Raw genomic sequence first — 26,137 nt, 5'->3', positions numbered from 1 at the left:
TAGTATTGTATATTAAGGAGAGCCTTGAATCAAATAGATTGAAAATTCTGCAGGAAACAAAACACTTCTTGGAATCACTGTGGATTGAAATTCCATGTGTAAAGGGGAAAATGATAAGGATAGGAGTGTACTATCGTCTGCCTGGCCAGGATGAACAGACAGATGCAGAAATGTTAAAGGAAATTAGGGACGCAAACAAATTGGGCAACACAATAATAATGGGTGATTTCAATTACCCCGATATTGACTAGGTAAATGTAACATCGGGACATGCTAGGGAGGTAAAATTATGGAGCAGCTGGTACAGGAGCCAACGAGAGAAGGAAAGATTCTAGACCTAGCCCTTAGTGGAGCACATGATCTGGTGCGGGAGGTAATGGTGCTGGGGCCGCTTCATAGGAAATCAAATACATTAGAATTTAACTTTAAAAAAGGAGACTATGATAAAATGAGAAGAACGGTGAGAAGTAAACTTAGAGGAGTGACTACGAGGGTCAAAAATTTACATCAGGCATGGATGCTGTTCAAAAACACCATCCTGGAAGCCCAGGCCAAATATATTCCCCGTATTAAAAAAGGAGCACGGAAGACCAAATGACAGCCGGCGTGGTTAAAAAGTGAGGTGAAGGAAGTTATTAGAGCTAAAAGAAAATCCTTCAGAAAATGGAAGAAGGAACCGACTGAAAATAATAAGAAACGGCATTGTGTTGGAGGCAAAAACACAGTAAAATAATTTTTAGGTATATTAAAAGCAGGAAGCCGGCAAACGAATCAGATGGACCGCTAGATGACCGAGGAGTAAAAGGGGTGATCAGGTAAGACAAAGCCGTAGCGGAGAGATTAAATGAATTCTTTGCTTCGGTCTTCACCGAGGAAGATTTAGGTGGGATACCGGTGCCGGAAATGGTATTCGAAGCTGACGAGTCAGAGAAACTTAATGAATTCTGTGTAAACCTGGAGGATGTAATGGGGCAGTTCTACAAACTAAATGGCAGATGACGTTTAATGTGAGCAAGTGCAAAGTGATGCACGTGGGAAAGAGGAACCCGAATTATGGCTACATCATGCAAGGTTCCACGTTAGGAGTCACCGACCAAGAAAGGGATCTAGGTGTCGTCGTTGATGATACGTTGAAACCTTCTGCTCAGTGTGCTGCTGCGGCTAAGAAAGCAAATAGAATGTTAGGTATTATTAGGAAAGGAATGGAAAACAAAAATGAAGATGCTACAGTGCCTTTGTATCGCTCCATGGTGCGACCGCACCTCGAATATTGTGTTCAATTCTGGTCGCTGCATCTTAAAAAAGATATAGTGGAATTAGAAAAGGTGCAGAGAAGAGAGACAAAAATGATAAAGGGGATGGGACAACTTCCCTATGAGGAGAGGCTAAAGCGGCTAGGGCTCTTCAGCTTGGAGAAAAGGCGGCTGAGGGGAGATATGATAGAGGTCTATAAAATAATGAGTGGAGTTGAACGGGTAGATGTGAAGTGTCTATTCACGCTTTCCAAAAATACTAGGACTATGGGGGCATGCGATGAAGCTACAATGTAGTAAATTTAAAACGAATCGTAGAAAATATTTCTTCCCTCAATGTGTAATTAAACTCTGGAATTCATTGCCAGAGAATGTGGTAAAGGTGGTTAGTTCAGCGGAGTTTAAAAAAGGTTTGGACGCCTTCCTAAAGGAAAAGTCCATAGACCGTTATTAAATGGACTGGGGAAAATCCACTATTTCTGGGATAAGCAGTATAAAATGTTTTGTACATTTTTGGGACCTTGCCAGGTATTTATGATCTGGATTGGCCACTGTTGGAAACAGGATGCTGGGCTCGATGGACCTTTGGTCTTTCCCAGTATGACAATACTTATGTACTACATAACTTACTCTACTTGTATTTCAGCAAAGTCTTTGACACAGTTCCTCATAGGAGGCTCTTAAATAAATTTGAAAGGCTGGAGTTAGGACCCAAAGTGGTGAACTGGATTAGAAATTGGTTGACAGACAGATGCCAGATGGTGGTGTTCAATGGAATTCATTCAGAGGATGGAAAGGTGAGTAGCAGAGTGCTTCAGAGATCGGTGCTGGGGCCAATTCTGTTCAACATATTTGTGAGTGACAATGCTGAAGGATTCAAAGGTAAGGCTTGCCTTTTTGTGGATGATACTAAGATTTGAAATAGAGTGGACACCCCAGAGGGAGTGGAAAACATGAAAAGGGATCTGCAAAAGTTAGAAGAATGGGCTTACATTCGTCAATTGAAATTTAATGCAAAGGAGTGCAAAGTGATACATTTGGGGAGTAGAAACCCTAGGAGGTGAGAGGTTGATATACAGATGGTGAGAGGGACCTTGGAGTGATGGTGTCTGAGGACCTTAAAGCAAAAAACAGTGTGGCAAAGCATCAGTTGTAGCCAGAAGGATGCTAGGCTGCATCAAGAGAGGAATAACCCGCAGAAGAAAGGTGTTGATGTACAAGTCGTTGTTGAGGCCCCATCTGGAGTATTATGTTCAGTTTTGGAGGCCGCGTCTTGCAAAAGATGTCAAAAGACTAGAAGCGGTCCAGACGAAGGTGACAAAAATGATATGCGGTTTGCGCCAAAAGATGTATGAGAAGAGATTACAAGACCTGAATATGTATAGTCTAGAGGAAAGAAGGGACAGGGGAAATATGATTCAGACATTTAAATACTTGAAAGGTATTAATATAAGAACAAATCTCTTCCAGAGAAGGGGAAATAGTAAAACTAGAGGACATGAAATGAGGTTGCAGGATGGTAGACTTAGGAATAATGTCAGGAAATTCTTTTTCACGAAGAGGGTGGTCAATGCCTAGATTGCCCTCCCAAGGGAGGCGGTGGAGACAAACACAGTGACGGAATTCAAAAAGGCATGGGATGAAAACAGGAGAACTTTCTTTAGAAAATAGATGATAAAAAACAAAAATAAAAAGTTTAGGATAGGCTGGAAAGGGCTTCAATGGCAACTTCAGTAGCTTGGACTGAGGACAGTGCTGGGCAGGCTTTTACAGTCTGGGTCCCGCAAATGCCAAGATGTATTCAGATAGGCTGGAGTGGGCTTTGACAGCAACCCAGGACAAAGTCAGTGAGACTTCTACGGTGTATGCCCCAGAAATACCAAAGAAAGACTTGTGATAAAGCATATAATATCACATTCATTATTGATTTAATCATGAATTGGTAATGAGTGTGACTGTTGGGCAGACTGGATGGATGGTTCAGGTCTTTATCTGCCGTCACTTACTATGTTACTACCATCCTCTAAATCATTCAGCCCATGCCTCTCTCTGCTTTAACTCTAAAATCAAGTTAAAGAAAACAACTTGCTATTGGAAGACAAGGGCTGATAAAGGTATTTGGACTTTGAAAGATTTTAGTAGTACTGAAACTAAAGACTTAGATGGTCTTTTACTAAAGCTGAACTCAAGTTATCTGCTGCAAAGCCCATTTTATTCCTATGGGCCTTGCTGCAGATAACTCAAGTTAAGCTTTAGTAAAAGACCCCCGCAGTGCCTTTTAAGACCTTGCAATCCAAATTTTTCTTACCATCCTCATAATTTTTTCAATGGCTACAAATGAGTTACTGCATAAAGAAATCAAGCATTCTGAAATATACGAACCTTGGTGATCCATCTATCTTTCAATTGGCAAGAACTCTCTTAAATAACAGACAAAGACGAGCCGGTTGATATTGCATATCTGGATTTTCAAAAAGCCTTTGACAAACTACCTCATGAAAGACTCTAGAGGAAATTGTAGAGTCATGAGATAGGAGGTTGTGTCCTATTGAGGATTAAAAACTGGTTAAAGGATAGAAAACAGAGGTTAGGGTTAAATGGTCAGTATTCTCAATGGAGAAGGGTAGTTAGTGGGGTTCCCCAGGGGTCTGTGCTGGGACCACTGCTTTTTAACATATTTATAAATGACCTACAGATGGGAGTAACTAGTGAGGTAATTAAATTTGCTGATGACACAAAGTTATTCAAAGTTGTTAAATCGCAAGAGGATTGTGAAAAATTACAAAAGGACCTTACGAGATTGGGAGACTGGGCGTCTAAATGGCAGATGATGTTTAATGTGAGCAAGTGCAAAGTGATGCATGTGGGAAAGAGGAACCCGAATTATAGCTACGTAATGCAAGGTTCCACATTATGATTCACAGACCAAGAAAGGGATCTAGGTGTCGTCATTGATGATACGTTGAAACCTTCTGCTCAGTGTACTGCAGTGGCTAAGAAAGCAAATAGAATGTTAGGTATTATTAGGAAAGGAATGGAAAACAAAAATGAGAACGTTATAATGCCTTTGTATCGTTCCATGGTGCGACCGCACCTTGAATATTGTGTTCAATTCTGGTCACCGCATCTCAGAAAAGATATAGTGGAATTAGAAAAGGTACAGAGAAGAGTGATGTAAAGGATAAAGGGGATGGGACGACTTCCCTATGAGGAGAGGCTAAAGAGGCTAGGGCTCTTCAGCTTGAAGAAAAGACAGCTGAGGGGAGATACGATACAGGTCTATAAAATAATGAGTGGAGTGGAACGGGTATACGTGAAGCGTCTGTTTACTCTTTCCAAAAATGCTAGGAATAGGGGGCATGCAATGAAGATACAAAGTAGTAAATTTAAAATGAATCAGAGGTTATCAATAGAAATCAAACAAAATAAAATGTAACGAAGGATGCTATATTGGAGAAACAGGCCAGATACTTAAGACAAGATTCAATTTACATAGACACAACATGAAGAAAGCTGGTACCAGTCAGATTCCCACCCCTGTGGGCCAACACTTTACAGGACCAGGACACTGCACCAGTGATTTCACAGTAAGAATCCTGAAAGGTAACTTTAAAACAATACAGGAACGTAAGACCTTTGAAGTCAGAATGATTGAATATTTTGACACCCAACAGACAGGACTTAACAAGGATCTGGGTTTTCTAGCCCATTATAAACCATAAAGTTGTAGTTCTCTGTTTATCACTCTCCTCTCAACTACCCACACCCATCCTGTTAGACTATCAATGAAATGAAATGCTTTGATGCATCCATACATACCTCCTACCCACCCCCACCTTGCTAGACTGTCATTGAAATGCTTTGAAGCTTCACTTATATATACTATCAACTAACACATTTGCTTATTTCCAATCTGACGAAGAAGGGCAACCTTCGAAAGCTAATCAAGAAATGTATTAAGTTATGTCCAATAAAAAAGGTATCATCTTATTTTCTTTTCCATGTTTTATTTTGTTTGATTTCTATTGATAACCTTTAAGAGTGGACTAACACGGCTACCACACCTCTCTACTTAAAATGAATCAGAGAAATTCTTTTTCACTCAACTTGTAATTAAACTCTGGAATTCATTGCCAGAGAATGTGGTAAAGGCGGGTAGCTTAGTGGGGTTTAAAAAAGGTTTGGACGACTTCCTAAAGGAAAAGTCCATAGACCATTATTAAAATGGACTTCAGGGAAAATCCACTGCTTATTTCTGGGATAAGCAGCATAAAATGTTTTGTACTTTTGGAGGATCTTGCTAGGTATTTGTGACCTGGATTGGCCACTGTTGGAAACAGGATGCTAGGCTTGATGGACCTTTGGTCTGTCCCAGTATGGCACTACTTATGCACTTATGTACTTATGACATATACAGGCTTATTTTCGAAAGTGATCACCGGCAATCTTCCGATATAAATCGGGAGATAGCCGGTGATCTCTCAAAAGCGGCGAAATCTGTATAATCGAAAGCGGCTTTTTTTTACACCATCACCGCTTTCCTGTCGCCGCACCAGCAAAAGTTCAAGGGGGCGTGTTGGCAGCGTAGCGAAGGCGGGGCATGGGTGGGCATGGGCGTGGCTACCAGATGGCCGGCTTTTGCGGATAATGGAAAAAAAGCGGCATCAAGCAGTATTTCGCCGGGTTTACTTGGTCCTTTTATTTTCACGACCAAGCCTCAAAAAGGTGCCCCAACTGACCAGATGACCACCGGAGGGAATGGGGGATGACCTCCCCGTACTCCCCCAGTGGTCACCAACCCCCTCCCCCACACTAAAAAAATAAAAATAAAAACCTTTTTTGCCAGCCTGTATGCCAGCCTCAAATGTCATACCCAGCTCCCTGACAGCAGTATGCAAGTCCCTGGAGCAGTTTTTAATGGGTGTAGTGCACTTCAGGCAGGCAGACCCAGGTGCATCCCCCCCTACCTGTTACACTTGTGGTGCTAAGTGTTGAGCCCTCCAAACCCCCCCAAAACCCACTGTACCCACATGTAGGTGCCCCCCTTCACCAATAAAGGCTATGGTAATGGTGTAGAGTTGTGGGGAGTGGGTTTGGGGGGGATTTGGGGGGCTCAGCACCCAAGGTAAGGGAGCTATGCACCTGGGAGCTATTTGTGTATTTTTTAACCAGTTTTAGAAGTGCCCCCTAGGGTGCCCGGTTGCTGTCCTGGCATGTCAGGGGGACCAGTGCACTACAAATGCTGGCTCCTCCCATGACCAAATGCCTTGGATTTCGCCGGGTTTGAGATGGCCGGCATTTTTTTCCATTATTGCTGAAAAGCAAAACCGGCGATCTCAAACCCGGCAAACTCTGGCATTTGGCCGGGCTAAACCGTATTATCGAAAAAAAGATGGCCGTCCATCTTTTTCGAAAATACGGTTCCAGCCAGCTGTTGCGTAGCCGCCAAAATAGATCGCCGGCGATGTTCGATTGTGCCCCTCATAGCTTCATCTCTTTACAAAATGCTCCTTTCTCATCGATTTAAAAACAACAATGCTTTGCAAATATTTTGGGGAAATGACACCAATCATCAAATTCCTGAGACTCTACAAATCAAGATGTGGTCTTCGCTTCTAAAACCTCTCTCTTCAGCTATTTTCCTGCAATCAATGCTCTTCTTTTATCACAGGGCTGTTTGAACATCATGAAAACTACATATAGCTGGTCAAAACCCTACTAACTTTTGGTGGCATTGTAAAATGGAAATTGGTACATTAATACATATGATACATGAATGTCCACAAATCAGCCTTTTTGGAATGCTGTTTGGTGTGTCATATGTAAAATTTTTAAACTCAGCACCCGATTTCTAAAGCAATAATTGTTTATAAATCCTATTCTTCTCTCCATGAGCTGCCTGACTGTCATAAACAGTTCTTCGATATCTTTATTACTGTAGTCCAGCAGATGGTACTAGCCAACTAGAAAAACTTTAGTATGTTGAATGTTCACATTTGGTGGCAATCAGTGTTGTTGTACCACAAACTCAAGTTGGCATTTGCTAAACTTGTGGGTACGATTATGAAGAAACTCTTAGTCTGGTCTCCAGTTGCAGAGTAATTACAATGCACACAGAGTCCACCTGATTAACATAAACACACTGATACCAGGCTTGTATAGGCATCCCATGTGCCTCTGTTCCTCTGTTTGTAATTGTCTCCAAATGCAGTTGTTTCGCTTTTCTCTTTTTATTATTAAACTATTGTTACTTTAATGTTATTGTTTCTGAACTATCCATCCTGTACTGTAAAAAAATTTATAAATCAATAAAATCTCTTGGAAAAAAAATATACACAAAGTCTATTTATGAAGATTCCTTTCTATTTCAAGGGGCGAGGCTTTGGAATATTTTATCCATGAAAACAAAATGTGTGCCATCATATTTGCTTTTCGAAAGGCTGTGAAAACTCATTTGTTTGAAAAGTAGTGGGAAAGTTAAGATTCTGACTGTATAATAGATTAATTGTATATCCCTCAATCGTAGAGAACTTCTTAGTCTGTGAACCGCTGTGAATCCTTATTGGATTAACGGGCGGTATACAAAACACAAATAGAATAGAATAAAATAGTCACTGGTTTTATTTTCCATTCCATTCTTAATACCTAGCATTCTACTTTTTTTGTTTTTTTTTTTTACTGCCATTGACACACTGAATTGAGGATTTCAATATGTTGTCCAGTTGATGCCAAGATCCTTTTCTTAGCTTGTGACTCCTAATACGGAGTCGAGCATCATATGCCTATGGTTTGCATTATTTTTCCCTATGTGCATTACTTTACACTTTTAAATTTCATCTGCCATGTAGACAGTCCCCAGTCTGTAAATTTGATCACCTCAACTTGTCATTTCCTTTTCTAGATCATTTATAAATATGCTACAAAACACTGGTCCCTAGATGCACAACTGATTATGCCTTCAAGACTTAGAAGCCCTTTTACTAAGCCGCATAGGCGCCTATGCATGCCAAATGCACACCAATTCAGAGTTACCGCCCGGCTACCGTGTGGCCCGTGCAGTAATTTCATTTTTTATGCTTGCCCACTACGCACGCCTGAAAATATATTTTATTTTCTGGTGTGCAGCAAAAATCTGGCGGTAACTCTGACTTGACATGCATAGGCGAGTACCGCACGGTTAACGCAAGAGACCTTACCACTAAGTCAACGGCTGGTGGTAAGGTCTCAGACCCAAAATGGATGCGCATCGATTTTTATTTTGCTGCACGTCCATTTTCGACAAAAAATTTTTAAAGGCATTTTTTTGCAGGCGCGCTGAAAAATGGATCTCCACGCGCCCAAAACCTGCGCCTACACTACCACAGGCCATTTTTCAGTGCACCTTAGTAAAAGGACCCCTAAGTACCTGATCTTAATTATGCAAAATATGTGACTCAATGGAACACTGATTTGGGAATCTCTCCGAGGATCAATTTAAATGTTGTGTCTTGAATCATAGTGCTCTTATGTGTGATGCTTTGTACAGTGAGCTGCAATATAACTTTCTTTTACAATTATATGTCTCTCTCCATAGGGCTTTTTTAGCCACTTTACAACCTGATGCTGTGTGTCTGCCGTGTTTGCAAGATAATGCTACTTTAGGTCACATGTTCTGGGGATACTCCAAGGTAATTCTTTTTTGGAAGGCCTTAGCTTCTCGTGTTGGTCACATTTGGCAATGGTGTTGGAGTCCAACGGCTGCTATGCTGTTTGATTCTATTCACATAATGCGCCCAGCACTTTAGGGTTTCCTGGGTTTTGTAAAACGCTCTATTCTATGTTACAACTCACCACCATGGAGCGCTGCTCGCTTGTATCCATGGACTCAGTTCCTGGTCACCACTTTCAGCTTTGCTGGGAGCCTTTTTGAAACTCACTCACACAATTGGCATGCAGTCGTCTTTTGAATCCATCATGATGGACTTCCTGCTACTCATGTTTTGACCTGGACATTTTTGGAGCATGGTGCGGGGGTGGAGATGGGTGGAAGGGTTGGGTACATTGGAATGTTCTGTTAAAATTATTTGGTTCTAGTACTATTGTATTTTCTACTTGCTGTATTGTGCTTTGAATCAATAAAAATTATTTATTTAAAAAAAAAAAAGCACTGATCCCAGTATGATTTTTGGAGCACTCCACTATTCACTTTTCTCCACTGATAACATTGATGAACCCTATTCTCTGTTTTCAATCTTTTAACCAGCTTCTAGAACTTCAACTCCTCAATTTGACTCTCTAGGCAATTTAACCTAAACACCTCATCCACACACTTCTGTTCCAATCCATCCATTTGATCTTGAATTTACCAGCAAAGCCCTACACATCATCAGTTCCATTGCACTATGGAAGACTGTTTCCACAATTGCACTCCATATGCTGTCAAGTGAAATTACAGAAGGCTTATTCTGGATGGAACTTTAATAGGCTGGAAACTCCATTGGCTTCTCAGCAGTGTTAATACTCCAGTCCTGTGGACCTCAATCCACTACAGTCCCTGGCTCTCCACTCCACTCACCACTTACTCCATTCAGGGTCTCCAAAAAGTCAGGCTATGCATAAGAATCTCAGCAAAAGCAGATGGCAAAGAAATGCCTGTACCTGTGAACTTCAAGTCCCACCGCTCCAGAATTCACAGCCAAATGCACCAAACCATAGCCATTCAGAGTGAATAGATAGATAATCTGTTGGACTAACCCTATGTGGAAGGAGTTGGTGACTTCCTCCATAGCAGGGTGTTTGGAAAGCTCTGCCCAGACATGTCCATTCCTAATACCATATTGGCTCCTCTCCTTTTATATTTCTCTCGCCCACACTTTCTGGTTAACATTTTCTTGAGGAGTGGCACTATCCAGTTCTTGTGGTATTCCCTTCACTGTGGTCAACTAAGGTACCTGATTTGTGTTTTATTCTTACTGTTCTGTTCCTTGGATTAGCTATTGCTTATTCTTTTGTCACTTTGTGTGAAATGTTTTTAATACCTTTTAAATGTTTTTAGTGAAGGAAACTCAATATTATTTTGTTCAATTGTTTGTTATTGTTATGATTTCATTTCCTTTTTTGACCTATTGTCTATGTAGATATTATAGAGTTAGATTGCCCATTTTTTAATTGTTTATATTAACAGTGCATTCCACATTGAGTTGGGTTTTAATACCTGGAAAAGCAGATAATACTTATATTGAACTGGTACGTCATGCTCCATCTCTGGCAGTCTTCAAACCTAAACTAAAAGCCCACCTTTTTGATGCTGCTTTTAACTCCTAACCCTTATTCACTTGTTCAGAATCCTTATTTTATCATCCTCACTTTAATATTCCCTTATCTCTTGTTTGTCCTGTTTGTCTGTCCTAATTAGATTGTAAGCTCTGTCTCTTCATGTTCAGGTGTACAGCGCTGCGTACGTCTAGTAGCGCTATAGAAATGATGAGTAGTAGTAGTATATTAAATTTAAACTAACAGTGTATGTTTGTGCTGCCTCTCAATTTACAGGAAAAGAAATCTAGCCTTCCTGATTTCTTCCATAACTATCTGCAGAAAAAGTATGATGATTCTGCAATTGAATGGGCTTACAGCATCCATGAAACCTGCCGTCTATGTAGAACAGACAACTTTCTGCACCTTTTTTACAAGATCCTGACAGAACAAGTGAGTAAGTAAAAAAAACTATGTTTGAAGGAGAATAAAAATGTTACAGAAAATTGTCCAAAATAGAGACGTTGAGTTAACACAGTGCTGTTCACATGGGATACTCTGTCTCTATATCTAGAATGAGCTCTAGTCTCTGATTTCTGGACTATTATCATGTACATGCATAATGGACAACTTGAATCTGAGCTCTGGGAGAATACATCAATGGCTTCTGCAGGGGCTAACTCAGAAGTATTGCAATCATAGGCATCAGGGGAAAGGTAAAGGACATTGAGCTAAATTATTAGCCCTTGTTAGTACTGGTCTTAGTGGAACCTCCAAGGATTCTTCCAATTTTCCCCTCCTCTCATCTGGGGTGGCACATACATAGTTAAAATTGGGTCCAGATCACCCATGAAAAGTTTGAAGATGGTCTGTTGTTTTTTTTTTTAATACATCACTGAACATGTTGCAATCTGGGACATATATATTTGCTGTTCTTTCTAATAGACAATTTGCTGTTCTTTCTAATAGACTGTAATTGGAGGACAGATCAAACAGAACCCAAGGGAAGAGTAGGGACAGGGAAGAACCTAGTGTACCTGAATGTAACTTGAGTTACCACTGAAAAAGTGAGAGCTAAATCAAAAATGAATAAATACATAGTGAGAGGTGAAGTAGTGACATGTGTCCACAATATAAGAACCTCAGAACAATCATATATGTTTGTTCTAAGATCGCCAAGCAGTGTGACAAGGCAATGACAAAAGTCAGAGGACTGTTAGGATACATGGAGGGGCATTTTGAATATGACATCTAAGTCCAACGTTGGACTTCACTGGCTCCCTGTCCGCTTCCGTATTCAGTTCAAACTCCTCTTACTGACCTTTAAATGCATCCACTCTATGACCCCCTCACTACCTCTCATCTCTCATTTCTCCCTACATTCCTTCCCGTGACCTCCGCTCTCTGAACAAATCTCTCTTATCGTCCCCCTTCTCCTCCACCGCTAACTCCAGACTTCGTTCCTTTTGTCTTGCGGCACCTTATGCCTGGAACCGACTTCCTGAGCCCAGTGGCGTTCCTAGGGGGGCTGGCACCCGGGGCGGATCGCCGATTCGCCCCCCCCCCCGATGCAGCGCGGACCCCCCCCCCCCCACGGCGAAAGGACACCCCCGCGAAGGAAACCCCCCCACCGGGTGCACGCCGCCGGGGGGGGGGGGGTGCCGCGCGCGCCTGTCCTCCGTTGTTCCATGCTTCTTCTCTGCCCCGGAACAGGATGTAACCTGTTCCGGGGCAGAGAAGAAGCATGGAACAATGGAGGGCAGGCGCGCGCGTGGCACCCCCCCCCCCCCCCCGACGGCATGCACCCGGGGTGGACCGCCCCCACCGCCCCTCCCCTAGGAACGCCACTGCCTGAGCCCATACGTCTAGCTCCATCTCTACCTGTTTTTAAATCTATGCTGAAAACCCACCTTTTCACTACTGCCTTTGGCTCCTAACCCTACTCATTTGCCCTCCTTCTCTCCTGTTCCTCTTCACCAGTAATTCCCTTGCCCGTAAATGTCTTGTCTGGCTGTTTTTACCTAGATTGTAAGCTCTTTGAGCAGGGACTGTCTCTGTGTGTCTCATGTTCAGCGCTGCGTACGCCTGGTAGCGCTATACAAATGTTGTTAGTAGTAGTAGTAGTAAAAACATCCAAAATTCAAATGGGGAATATAGCCATTTTCAAGAAAGAAAAATGTCTATCTTTTTCTTTATTTTCTTTTTGGTACATTTTCTAAAAAAAAAAAAAAAAAAAAAGGTCCAAGTAAAAAATGCACAAAATCAAGCCATTGAGATGTAGGAGGAGCCAGCATTCTTAGTATACTGGCCACACAGACATCCCAGGAGAGCAATGGGGCACCCTAGGGGGCACTGCAGTGGACTTCAAACAAATGCTCCCAGGTACAAATCTCACTGTTGCTCCCTTATCTTATCCTTATCCCACTACCCCCAATTGTACACCACTGCAATAGCCCTTACGGGTGAAGGGGGCACCTATATTTATTTATTTGGATTTTGCTTACACCTTTTTCAGTAGTAGCTCAAGGTGAGTTACATTCAGGTACACTGGGTATTTCCCTGTCCCTGGAGGGCTCATAAGTTTGTACCTGAGGCAATGGAGGGTTAAGTGACTTGCTCAAGATCACAAGGAGCAGCAGTGGGATTTGAACCAGGCACCTCTAGATTAACCACTAGGCCACTCCTCCACATGTGGGTACTGTGGGTTTCTGGTGAGTTTTGGAGGGCTCACAGTTTCCGCCACAAGTGTAACATGTAGGGAGAGGTATGGGCCTGGGTCCACCTGTCTGAAGTGCACTGCACTGACCACTAGACTACTCCAGAGACCTGCATGCTGCTCTAATGGACCTGTGTATAACATTTGAAGCTAGCAAAGAGGCTGGTAAGTAATATTTTTAATCACATTTTTTGGGGTGGGGGGTTAGTGACCACTGGGGAAGTAAGGAGAAGTCATCCTTGATTCCTTCCTGTGGTCATCTGGTCATTTAGGACACTTTTTTGTGGCTTATTTGTTAATGAAACAGGTCTACACCAAAACAGCCAACTTATAGTCCTGGATGTTTTTGTTTTGCTCCATTATGGCAGAAAAATGTCCAAGTGTTAGGAATGCCCACATCCCACCCTTTACACGACCCTGACATGCCCCCTTGTGATTTGAACGCACGTTTTAGAAAAATGTCTAAAAATTGGTTTCGAAAATACCAATTTGGACGGCTCCTCACAGCATCTGGTGCATCATAGTAACATAGTAGATGACGGCAGAAAAAGACCTGCACGGTCCATCCAGTCTGCTGAGGTGGAAGGAGGTGTTTCAGAGAGCTCTGCAGACTTCCAGTGGGAAGGGAGTGAGGCCTAGCTCCCTCCCCAAGGATGTGGAGGGCCTCTGGGGAGCGTTCCCCAGGACAGGCCCAGGCCATGGGGCCTCTTGGGCTCAGGGACCAGAGGGTCAGGAAAAGCGGTCCCCTCCCTTGCAGTGCCGCAGGGAGGAGGGAAAGGAGCCCTGTGGATAGAAGAGGGCCAGACTCCAAGGGAGGAAGCCGGACTGGTACCCCCCTCGCGGCCGCACGACGTCCAGCAGGTGAGGGGGGGAGAGAGCTGGTGGAGGCCCTAGAGAAGAGCTGGTCTGAGAAGGAAAGAGTGGTAATGGAGATCTGTCTAGAGGCCCTGCCGGAGGTGGAGGAGGAAGGCAGTGAGGACAGTGACGATCTAGAGGAGGAAGAGCTTGTGGACTACTGCCAGGATCCAGAGGACCCGGCCAGTGGCATAATTAAAATGGTGAAGAGAATTAAAAGTACGGAGAAGGAGGTGGTGGAGCTGGGGAAGCGAGTCAAAATGGCAAAAGCCCTGAGCAGGCTGGCCCCAGCAGAGCATCGCAAGACCTATATGAAAGAGGAAACCAGGCTGCTTAGGCTTCTCCAGAAAAAAGAACAGCTGCTGAGGGCCCTGAGGAAAGGCCCTGGAAATCCTCTGAGAGAACTCTATATCAACAGAGGCAGGATGGCCTCGGGGGGACAGGCCCCGTCAGCCTCGGTACAGTGGAAGCAACAAACAAAGCAGGAAGGAATCAGCCCAGGCTTTGGACCCCAGAACATTGAAGCATCAGGGGAGCTGCCAGGAACAAGCACCCAAAATACATTAAAATTCATGCAATACCTTGCTAGTCAGTCGGGGCCTCTGCAGGCAGCTTCTGGAGTAAGCAGGACTGAAGGTGGGGCTGTGGAAGCCTCATTGAGAGCACCTGAGTGTGGGAGAGCAGAACAGGAAAAAAACTTTAACACTAAGACTTTTCACATTGTTGAAACAGAGGCTGGAATTTCAGGAGAGAGACCTTTTTCCACAGAAGTGGTGGTGGAAGTTGAAACAGAGAACTTACCTGGAGAAGAGGCAAGGGGTAGGCAGAGGCAATTGCAGCCACAGGTTGTCCTGTTCCCATTGCCTGTAGTAGGAGCAGACGGCAAGGAAAAAATGCCTGCCCCAGCACAGCCTGGGAGGCCTCACCCACAAAGCTCTGAGGAGCAGGATGTTCCAGCCAATCAGCCTGCAGCAGGGCTAAGGACTGAAAGTGGAGATGTTCCAGCAGGGAGCTGCCTCTTAAAGGAGAATGCAGGAAGAAAGGCAGGTGAAGACGAGGAGTGGTTTTCGATAGAGAAAGCACAGGAGGACACACAGTGTTCCCCACAAAAAGGTTCAGAATGGCAAGGCACTGCGCTGCCGGGTGGCGGGATGCCACGCCCGCCAGCACATTGGAGCAGGAGGCGCCAGCCAATCGGGCTGGAGGAGCAGGGACGGCCGCAGAGGAGCTGCAGTGGCCAGTAGGGGAGAATGCTACAGCGCAGGAGGATTCCCCACGTTTGGGAGAGCGAGCGGTGCTGGAGTGCGGGAAGCCACGCTTACTTGGCAAAACGGCAGAGCAGGAAGTCCCAACGAAGCAGGACGCCAGAGGGGAGACCAGTTCCCAGGAAAACAGCGGGCCCACACAGGGAAAGCTGGATCAGCACGTTGCAAGGAGGGACCCAGCACAGAGAGCAGGTTCCGGGGGGGGGGGGGGAAGGAGGGGGGGAGGAGCGGGAGGTGTTTGCCTTGCAGTGTGCGCCAGAAGGAAACTTGACTGGTACCTTTGACTTTGAAGTTGGCCAGGCTGTGGGGGTGCGAGCCAGGGGGGAGTGTTCGGGCCGGGAGGGGAGGGTTGGCTCGGTGGGAGGGGGAGGGGGTCAGGGGCATTGGGAGGGGAACAAGTATTTAGGGGAACCTGCTCTCACTGTCTCTAGCAAACGTGTTGAAAGGGACAATGACAGGTTTTTTTGCTGCAGGGGAAATGGTACAGAAGGACACTGTGAAGGCAGGGGATGTGCAAAGTCTGCTGATAGAAGGGAGGGAGGGGAGGGAGGCTGAGAGGGGGGCAAGAGAGAGAGGGGGGTACGGTGCAGCAAGAGCAGGGGGTTCTCAGTGCAGGAGATGGAGGAGGGGGACGGTGGGGGGGTGCTCCATCCTTTGCGGCGGTAGTAGGTGGGAGGTGCGGGCGCAGGGGGAATGGGGGGGCAGGAAGCAGTGGGGGGGCCAGGTTCCCAAAAGGAAGAATGTGGTTCAGTTAAGGTGGGTGGGGGAGGGGGGATGCCAAGTAGGGATGAGGCCCTGAAGTTGGTCCTGGGTTTAGGATTTCTCCCAGAGGACCTCTATGCCTGTATCTACCCGGTGAATATCCCAGAATATGATGTTAGTTTTCTGACCCAGCGAGGCATGGAGGTCTTCTGGGAGAAATACGAGGGGGTAAGGGGTAAAGGGGATTGGAGAAACTTTAGGGCCATACCGATCAGCAGACCTGACCTGGTGCAGGTAACCCTGCTGGTCCGAAATGAATCCATCTCAGGGGCGGACCTGGCCTTCTGGCTACAGCGGTACGCAGAATTGCGTTCCCCCTTGTCCAAGCTCCCTGACCCCAGTAGGGTGTGGGCGGGAGGATGGGGTGCGCAGGTTAGGCTGAAGCAGGAAGGGCACGTGAGCCAGCACATTCCCTCCACGGCGTTCATTGGCAGGGATCGGATCCTCTGCTTTTACAAGGGGCAGCCACGGCAATGTCACAAGTGCGGGTCATTCAGACATTTTAGTATGTCGTGCCCGGTACGGCAGTGTGGGAAGTGCGGGTCTAAGGAGCATCCTACAGAGTCTTGTGCATCTATCCGGTGTAATTTGTGTGGGGGTCTGGGGCATGCATTCAGAGCTTGCCCTTGGGCCTCCCATAACGGGAGAGAGGAGGACATGGGAGGAGGTGGTCCAGTTCAGAGGGAGAGGGGGGGAGGGAATGTAGGGCGAGATCAGGTTCCCGGGGTGGGGGGGAAAGGAGCTGCGGAGGGACAGGGAGTGGGAGGTGGGGGAGGGTTGGGGGAAGGGCGGAAGCGGCAGGACGGGGCAGATGAGGGTTGGACGCAGGTGTCAAAAAAACAACAGAAGGTGACAGGGGTACGGGAGGAAGGGGGAGGGGGGCAGGAATGGGGATAGAAGTAGAGAACAGATTTAGGGGATTAGAAGATGAGGGAGGGGGTGACGAACTGGCAGGAGAGGAAGGAGAGGATGGGGTGAGCCGGCAGGATGGGTTGGAAAGCATGGCAGATGCTGAAAAGGGAACAGCGGGTAAAAGGAAGAAGAAGAAGAGGGAGAAGGTTTTGAGGGATGAAGAGGAGGAAATGGTAGTTGAGGAGGTCGGGGAGGTGGGGGGCTAAAGGGAGGGTGGGGGAGAAAAGGAGGGTAGGACAGGAGGCAGGGATGAAGGCAAGAGAGGGAAGGGAGGATGGGCTGGAGGCAGGATTGACAGAGGGGGTCGAAGAAGGGGCAGAAGGGGCGGGAGGGGGGAGGGTCAGTGGACGACTCCCAAGGAGGGAGGGAGGTGGGCGAAGAAAATAGGAAGAAGGGGAGGAAGAAAGTAAGGAAAGGGGGGGGGGCTTTTGAGCTAGGGGTCCGGGACTGGGCCAACGAGGAAGGGGAGGGGGAAGGGGAAGGGATCCCTGGAGGTAGTATGGAGCAGAGGGAAGGTAGCCAGGAGGGCGGGGGGTATGGAATGGCACAATGATGGCGGGACTGCTGTTAACATTTGCCACATTTAATGTGGTTAGTGTCGCCTCCCAGAGGGCGAGATGCTTGGCGTTCGATGGCCTCTCTGCCGTGGCGGCGGACTGTTTTCTTCTGCAGGAGACCAGGCTGCGAATGCTGGAGGAGGTTCGGCGGGTAAAGCAGGCCTGGAGATGGGGGCCCTCTATTTGGGGTCTGGCAGGGGAACAGTATGGGGGGATAGGCATCCTCTTCAAAACCTTTAAAGTAGAGATCCAGAGGGTGGTGGAGCTGGGAATTGGGAGGTGTCTGGTGTTAGATGTGAGATTGCGGGGGGTGGCTTTGCGGGTGATTAACATCTACGGGCTGCAAAGCAAACGGGGAAGGGCGGCACTGTTTGGGAAAATTCGGCCGTACCTTTACACCTCACGGCAGCTAGTGTGTGTGTGGGGGGGGGGGATTTTAACACAGTCCTGAGGAAGGAGGATAGGGGGGGAGGGCGGCGCAAGTAGGTTACGATGGGGTATGGCTAGCAGGGATCATGAAGGGAGCGGGATTGATGGACGCACACATAGAGTTTGGTGGTGGGACGCAGGGTTTCACTTTTGCCTGGGGCACTTGTAGAAGTAGAATCGACCGTTTTTTAGTTCGGGGAGGGGCGTGTGGGAAGGCACCAAGGGTGGTAGAGGTTGATTTCTCAGACCACAAGATGGTGCTGGTCGAGCTGGGGGGAGGGGGGATTCACGGATTGGGGAAAGGATTGTGGCGTTTAAATCAGAAATGGTTGAGGGAGGGGGTGTTGTACCAGGAGTATCTGGAGTTTCTGGCAGACCAGGTATCCATTCAGGGTGTCTTCCCTTCCCTAGGGGACTGGTGGGAAGTTTTGAAACACCGCACCAGGGGGTTCTTTCTCCGTCAGGCGAGGAGGCAGGGGAGGGAGGTCACCCTGCTAGGAACTGCTCTGAGGAAGCGAAGGGACAATTTGATTTCCAGGGGAGGGAGGAGGGAGGACATTGAGGCCTTGCAGCAGGAGGTGGAACGGGTACAATACAATCGGTACTCTTCCCTCGTCTATGAGCGGGACTTCGGGAAGCTGCTCAGCCCGAACCCGTATGACTGCTGTAAGGAAAGAAGGGAGAGGAGGGTGGTAGAGAGGTTAAGGGATGAGGGGGGGATGCTCCAGCAGTCTAGGGAAGGTATCTTGCAGGTGGTGGGGACCCACTTTGGGCGGGTGAGGAGGCCATGGCGAGGTACATTGAGGAAACCCCAGGGGTGGGTAAGGGGGGGCCTCATCTTCGGGCCTTGCTGCGGCCATGAACGCTGCGGGAGGTACAGGAGGCCATCGGGGCCTTGCGGCGCAGGACGGCACCGGGGCCAGACGGACTCCCAGCAGAGTTCTACCAGCGGTTTAGGGATCAGTTGGCGCCGGTCTTGTTGGCAATCTGGGAGGCGGCACGAACAGGGGGATCCTTGCCTGAGTCGATGGAGGCATCAGCTTTGGTCCTCCTTAGCAAAGGCAAGGACCCCCAGGATGTGGCAAATTGGCGGCCGATTGCACTTCTGAACACCGACCGGAAGATCTTCGCTCACATGCTCCTTGCCCGCATGAGGAAGATCGCCGGGGAAGTGCTGGCAGCCCCGCAGGGGTGTGGGGTCCCGGGAAGGGGGGTGCTGGAGGCAATGGCCTGGGTGAGGGAGGGCCTGGAACGTAGTCGGGTGGGAGAGGGCAGGCTGGTCATGGCCTTGGACCAGGACAAGGCTTTCGACCGAGTGCAGTGGGGCTTTTTATGGAAGGTCCTAGACCACTATGGATTCCCGGGGGAATGGATCGCACAACTTCAGTTATTGTATGCGAGGGCGCGATTCTTTCCCCTGGTGAATGGATGGAGGGGGGCGGAGGTGGGGATCTCGGCAGGGGTGCAGCAGGGGTGCCCGTTGAGCCCCCTGCTGTACGCTTTCGCCATTGATCCCCTGGTGAGGAGGCTGGAAAGGGGGGGGAGGACGGGCTCAGAGGGGTGGAGGTAGGCAAAGGGAATGTGTTGCGAGTCATCGTCTATGCGGACGATGTCACCGTCTGGGTGGCGGATCGCAGGGAGGGGAGGAGGCTGCGGGAGACCCTTGCAGAATACTCCCAGGCTTCGGGGTCTCGGGTAAAACTGGGCAAGAGCACCAGCTTGTGGGTGGGGCCGGAGGGACGGCGGTTTAATTTAGGGGGTGGGTTCCCGGATGGGATAGAGAAAATGAGGGTTGTGGGAGTGTATTTTGGGGGAGGGGATTACGGGCGGGAGAATTGGGAACAAAGGATAGCGGAGGCGAGGGAGAAGGTGGACCGCTGGAAGGGGTGGCGGATGCCCATGGAGGACCGGGTCCGGTTGCTGAAGAGCCAGGTGGTCCCCATGTTCCTCTTCCTGAGCTACATCTGTCTCCTGCCGGAACGCTGTTTCACAGCAATTTACAGCGTGTTCTTTCAACTCCTGTGGGGGAACAGGATGAACCCAGTTAGACGTAATATTACTTACCGGTCGCGGGAGAAAGAGGGGGTGGGAATGGTAAACCCAGTCTTGCTATTCTCCTCCCTCTTCATCCAGTTTAACCTGGGGCGGGCGGGGGGTCTGGATGCCCCAGGATGTGTACACAGTGTTGTCCAGTGGTGGGAGGGATTTTGGGGTCCTTGGTTGGGGGGAGGTAGGGTGGGACGGTTGCGGAAAGGTTTCCCGGAGGGAGTAGGCTACTACAATTCCTTGGTAAAGCTGGTTCGGCTGTGGGACATTACATGGGAGGAAGTTAGGGCAGGGCAGAGGGAGATCTGGGTGGAGCGGGTTTGCTCCCAACGCTTCTCCTCTCCCCTGGCTCTTAGGGATGCTCCGGAGCCCGTGCTGAGGCAGGGCCTGCATTTTATTTCGTCCAAACGCATCCCACACAAGTACAGGGACATTGCCTGGCTGTCCCTACATGGCAGGTTGTATGTTAGGGCAAACCTTCGGTGTAGAAACCAGCAGGACCGAGACTGCCCGAGGGGGGAGTGTGCTGGCCGGCTGGAGACCATGGACCACTTCCTGAAGGAGTGTCCATTCTCCGTAGCGGTTTGCCGGAGAGTGGCTGCCTTGCTGGCCATCCCCAGCTTCACGTCCTACACCTATGCGGACTGGGTGTATGGGAGGCAGGGGAGACGGGGCGGCTAGAGCCAGGTACCGCCTTTCTAATCTCAGTTATCATCAGATACTGCCTATGGATTGCTCGCTGCAGGGTGTCCCTGGGCCAGGAGTGCAGGTCTGCTGAGCAGGTCTCCTGGGACGTTGTCCGAGCTGTCCAGGAAGTGGCCCGATGGGAACGGGTGGAGGTGGGGGTAAAGACCTTTGGGGTTTGGTGGAAGCATGTATGCTTGAAGTTCAGTTGAATGTTTGGGGGGGGGGGGTTGGGGGAGACGGTTTTTTGTGTAAATTTTGCATTTTTGTATAAAAGTATAGAGGGGCTTTATAACTGCACAATGTAATGTATTGAAATTTGATTTTCCGCTTTCATTTAATAAAGGAATTCTCCAGTCTGCCCAACAAGATAACTCATATTTGCTACTTTTTGTGTATACCCTACTTTGATTTGTACCTGTGCTCTGTTAGAAATATGCAATCTGTCCCTAAAATCGAGTGTAGTACCGGAAGACTGGAGGGTAGCCAATGTTACTCCGATTTTTAAGAAGGGTTCCAGAGGAGATCCGGGAAATTATAGACCGGTGAGTCTGACGTCGGTGCCGGGCAAGATGGTGGAGGCTATTATTAAGAATAAAATTGCAGAGCATATACAAAAACATGGACTGATGAGACAAAGTCAGCACGGATTTAGTGAAGGGAAGTCTTGCCTCACCAATCTAATGCATTTTTTTGAGGGGGTAAGCAAACATGTGGACAATGGGGAGCCGGTTGATATTGTATATCTGGATTTTCAGAAGGCGTTTGACAAAGTGCCGCACGAAAGACTCCTGAAGAAATTGCAGAGTCATCGAATCGGAGGTAGGGTATTATTATGGATTAAGAACTGGTTGAAAGATAGGAAGCAGAGAGTAGGATTGCGTGGCCAGTATTCTCAGTGGAGGAGGGTAGTTAGTGGGGTCCCGCAGGGGTCTGTGCTGGGTCCGTTGCTTTTTAATGTATTTATAAATGACCTAGAGATGGGAATAACTAGTGAGGTAATTAAATTCGCCGATGACACAAAATTATTCAGGGTCGTCAAGTCGCAGGAGGAATGTGAACGATTACAGGAGGACCTTGCGAGACTGGGAGAATGGGCGTGCAAGTGGCAGATGAAGTTCAATGTTGACAAGTGCAAAGTGATGCATGTGGGTAAGAGGAACCCGAATTATAGCTACGTCTTGCAAGGTTCCGCGTTAGGAGTTACGGATCAAGAAAGGGATCTGGGTGTCGTCGTCGATGATACGCTGAAACCTTCTGCTCAGTGTGCTGCTGCGGCTAGGAAAGCGAATAGAATGTTGGGTGTTATTAGGAAGGGTATGGAGTCCAGGTGTGCGGATGTTATAATGCCATTGTATCGCTCCATGGTGCGACCGCACCTGGAGTATTGTGTTCAGTACAGGTCTCCGTATCTCAAAAAAGATATAGTAGAATTGGAAAAGGTACAGCGAAGGGCGACGAAAATGATAGTGGGGATGGGACGACTTTCCTATGAAGAGAGGCTGAGAAGGCTAGGGCTTTTCAGCTTGGAGAAGAGACGGCTGAGGGGAGATATGATAGAAGTGTATAAAATAATGAGTGGAATGGATCGGGTGGATGTGAAGCGACTGTTCACGCTATCCAAAAATACTAGGACTAGAGGGCATGAGTTGAAGCTACAGTGTGGTAAATTTAAAACGAATCGGAGAAAATTTTTCTTCACCCAACGTGTAATTAGACTCTGGAATTCGTTGCCGGAGAACGTGGTACGGGCGGTTAGCTTGACGGAGTTTAAAAAGGGGTTAGATAGATTCCTAAAGGACAAGTCCATAGACCGCTATTAAATGGACTTGGAAAAATTCCACATTTTTAGGTATAACTTGTCTGGAATGTTTTTACGTTTGGGGAGCGTGCCAGGTGCCCTTGACCTGGATTGGCCACTGTCAGTGACAGGATGCTGGGCTAGATGGACCTTTGGTCTTTCCCAGTATGGCACTACTTATGTACTTATGTACTTCAGGGCACAGACCGTATAAGTCTGCCCAGCACTATCCCCGCCTCCCAACCATCAGCCCCGCCTCCCAACCACCGGCTCTGGCACAGACCGTATAAGTCTGCCCAGCACTACCCCCGCCTCCCAACCACCAGTCCCGCTTCCCACCACCGGCTCTGGCACAGACCGTATAAGTCTGCCCAGCACTATCCCCGCCTCCCAACCACCAGACCCGCCTCCCGATCTTGACTAAGCTCCTGAGGATCCATTCCTTCGGCACAGGATTCCTTTATGCTTATCCCACGCATGTTTGAATTCCGTTACCGTTTTCATTTCCACCACATCACGCGGGAGGGCATTCCAAGCATTCACTACTCTCTCTGTGAAAAAATACTTCCTGACATTTTTCTTGAGTCTGCCCCCCTTCAATCTCATTTCATGTCCTCTCGTTCTACCATCTTCCCATCTCCGGAAAAGGTTCATTTGCGGATTAATACCTTTCAAATATTTGAACGTCTGTATCATATCACCCCTGTTTCTCCTTTCCTCCAGAGTATACATGTTTAGTTCAGCAAGTCTCTCCTCATACGTCTTGTAACGCAAATCCCATACCATTCTCGTAGCTTTTCTTTGCACCGCTTCAATTCTTTTTACATCCTTAACAAGATACGGCCTCCAAAACTGAACACAATACTCCAGGTGGGGCCTCACCAACGACTTATACAGGGGCATCAACACCCCCTTTCTTCTGCTGGTCACACCTCTCTCTATACAGCCTAACAACCTTCTAGCTAGGGCCACCGCTTTGTCACACTGTTTCGTCGCCTTCAAATCCTCAGATACTATCACCCCAAGATCCCTCTCTCCGCCCGTACCTATCAGACTCTCCCCGCCTAACACATACATCTCCCATGGATTTCTATTCCCTAAGTGCATCACTTTGCATTTCTTCGCATTGAATTTTAATTGCCAAACCTTAGACCATTCTTCTAGCTTCCTCAGATCCTTCTTCATGTTTTCCACTCCCTCCCGGGTGTCCACTCTGTTACAGATCTTAGTATCATCCGCAAATAGGCAAACTTTACCTTCTAACCCTTCGGCAATGTCACTCACAAATATATTGAACAGAATCGGCCCCAGCACCGATCCCTGAGGCACTCCACTACTCACCTTTCCCTCCTCCGAGCGAATTCCATTCACCACCACCCTCTGACGTCTGTCCGTCAACCAGTTCCTAATCCAGTTCACCACTTCAGGTCCTATCTTCAGCCCATCCAGTTTATTTAAGAGCCTCCTGTGTGGAACCGTGTCAAAAGCTTTGCTGAAATCTAAGTAGCTTACGTCCATAGCTCGTCCCTGATTTAATTCTCCTGTCACCCAATCAAAGAACTCAATGAGATTCGTTTGGCACGATTTCCCTTTGGTAAAACCATGTTGTCTCGGATCTTGCAACTTATTGGTTTCCAGGAAATTCACTATCCTATACTTCAGCATCGCTTCCATTACTTTTCCAATAACAGAAGTGAGGCTTACCGGCCTGTAGTTTCCAGCTTCTTCCCTATCACCACTTTTGTGAAGAGGGACCACCTCCGCCGTTCTCCAATCCCTCGGAACCTTTCCCGTATGCAAGGATATATTAAACAAATCTTTAAGAGGACCCGCCAAAACCTCTCTGAGCTCCCTCAATATCCTGGGGTGGATCCCGTCCGGTCCCATGGCTTTGTCCACCTTTAGCTTTTCAAGTTGTTGATACACACTTTCTTCCGTGAACGGTGCTCTATCCACTTCATTCTCATTTGTACTATTTCCAGTCTATCGCGGTCCTTCTCCAGGATTTTCTTCTGTGAAAACAGAACAAAAGTATCTATTTAGCAAATTTGCTTTTTCTTTATCATTTTCCACATAGCGGTTCGCAGTATCTTTTAGTCTCACAATTCCCTTTTTAGTCATTCTCCTTTCACTAATATACCTGAAGAAATTTTTGTCACCCCTCCTTACATTTCTAGCCATTTGTTCTTCCGCTTGTGCTTTTGCCAGTCGTATCTCTCTCTTGGCTTCTTTCAGTTTCATCCGGTATTCCTCCATGTGTTCCTTTTCTTGAGTTTTTCTGTATTTCTGGAACACCAACTCTTTAGCCTTTATTTTCTCAACTACTTGCTTGGAGAACCATATTGGTTTCCTTTTTCTCTTGCTTTTATTTTTGAGCTTTTTTGTGCCTTCCCTTTGCGTGTATTTTTGTCCTGTTTTCTGTTTTTCCCTCTTTGGGATTTTTTTTTTGTCCCTTAACCCTTACAGTGTTAGTTAGTTTTTCCCTACTTTTAAATGTCCTTATGTAGGGACTAAGCACGTATTTACGAAATCCAAAATGGAACTTTGTAAGTCTAAGTAGTCTAACTTTGAGCCTGCAAAGAGGTGGGGAAATGTGGGATATAAATGCAGAAAATAAATAAATAAGTACTTTGAAAATGAGCCTCTTTATCAATTTAAGTTACAGTTTAAAGAATTAGGACACAGTCTCTCAGAGGTGATAAGATAACAAACACCTCTAGTGTCCCATAAGACTTTAGCTTAAATTAGAAGATGTTTAGAACCACATAAATAAAACTCTCTCTTTCTTTGAACTATCAAGACGGCATGTCTCATCAAAGAATACTATGGTAATTACAACCTTTGAAGTGGTTTAGTCTAACAATACATGAGCCAGAAAGATATCTCATGCTTTAAAATTAAAAGTAGAAGCCGATTGGTTTGTCTGTATTTTTCCTTCCGCCCACTGCAAGTCAGGAAATTCACATTGCTTCATGCAGTATTTCTGATCACATGCTGACTCCACCCCCCCCCCCCCCCCCCCCCCCCCCCCCCCCCGTTTGTATCAACATGTTGTTAGTTTTTTATGTACTACAGTTTCTATTATTTCTGTCCCCTGGCTGTCCAATAACCCCTCCACCTCCCCCCCCCCCCCCCCCCCACACACACAACCTCTTGGAAAAAAAACACCACAAGAACACACAGAATAGTCTTAACAAAAACAAACTTTATACATTTTCAAAGGAAGCATGTAATATATAAAAAATGCAACAAGGGAGGGGATATGTATACAATATATACAAGGGGGGAGGATATATTATAGAGGGGGGGAATGTGGGGAGGGGATATATATACAATATGTACAAGGGGGGGAGGATATATTGCAGTGGGGGGAATTGTGGGGTTGGATAGGGGGAGAGGGGGAGGAGATGAGGTCAAGGACACTGTACTTGGGAGGACACATACTGGAGCAGCTGGGAAAGGTCCTCCAGTGTCTGCCCTCCCATGTGCAATACCTCTGCCATCTCATGGAGGCCCTCTGCGGAGAGGTTGGTATGGGCGAGAGGGATGGGAGATGAGGCGCAGTCCACAAAGGTAGGAGTGGGAGGGATAGGGGAGGTGGATCTGGTGATGGTGGGAGCAGGGGG

The 26,137-nt window shown here is 47.1% G+C and overlaps 1 protein-coding gene across 1 annotated transcript in view; it reads left to right on the top strand.

Moving 5' to 3' along the window:
* The window catches only part of TSNAXIP1 (translin associated factor X interacting protein 1), a 1,164,230-nt gene that overhangs the window by 916,490 nt on the left and 221,603 nt on the right, over window positions 1-26,137 (top strand). The window contains exon 12 of the mRNA XM_030203665.1: window positions 10,782-10,937. Coding sequence (XP_030059525.1) covers window positions 10,782-10,937 — 156 coding nt within the window. The remainder of the gene's footprint in view (window positions 1-10,781; window positions 10,938-26,137) is intronic.

The sequence above is a fragment of the Microcaecilia unicolor genome, chromosome 5 (genome assembly GCF_901765095.1).
Source record: "Microcaecilia unicolor chromosome 5, aMicUni1.1, whole genome shotgun sequence".
NCBI lineage: Eukaryota > Metazoa > Chordata > Amphibia > Gymnophiona > Siphonopidae > Microcaecilia > Microcaecilia unicolor.
This window is presented reverse-complemented; position numbering and strand designations above follow the sequence as displayed.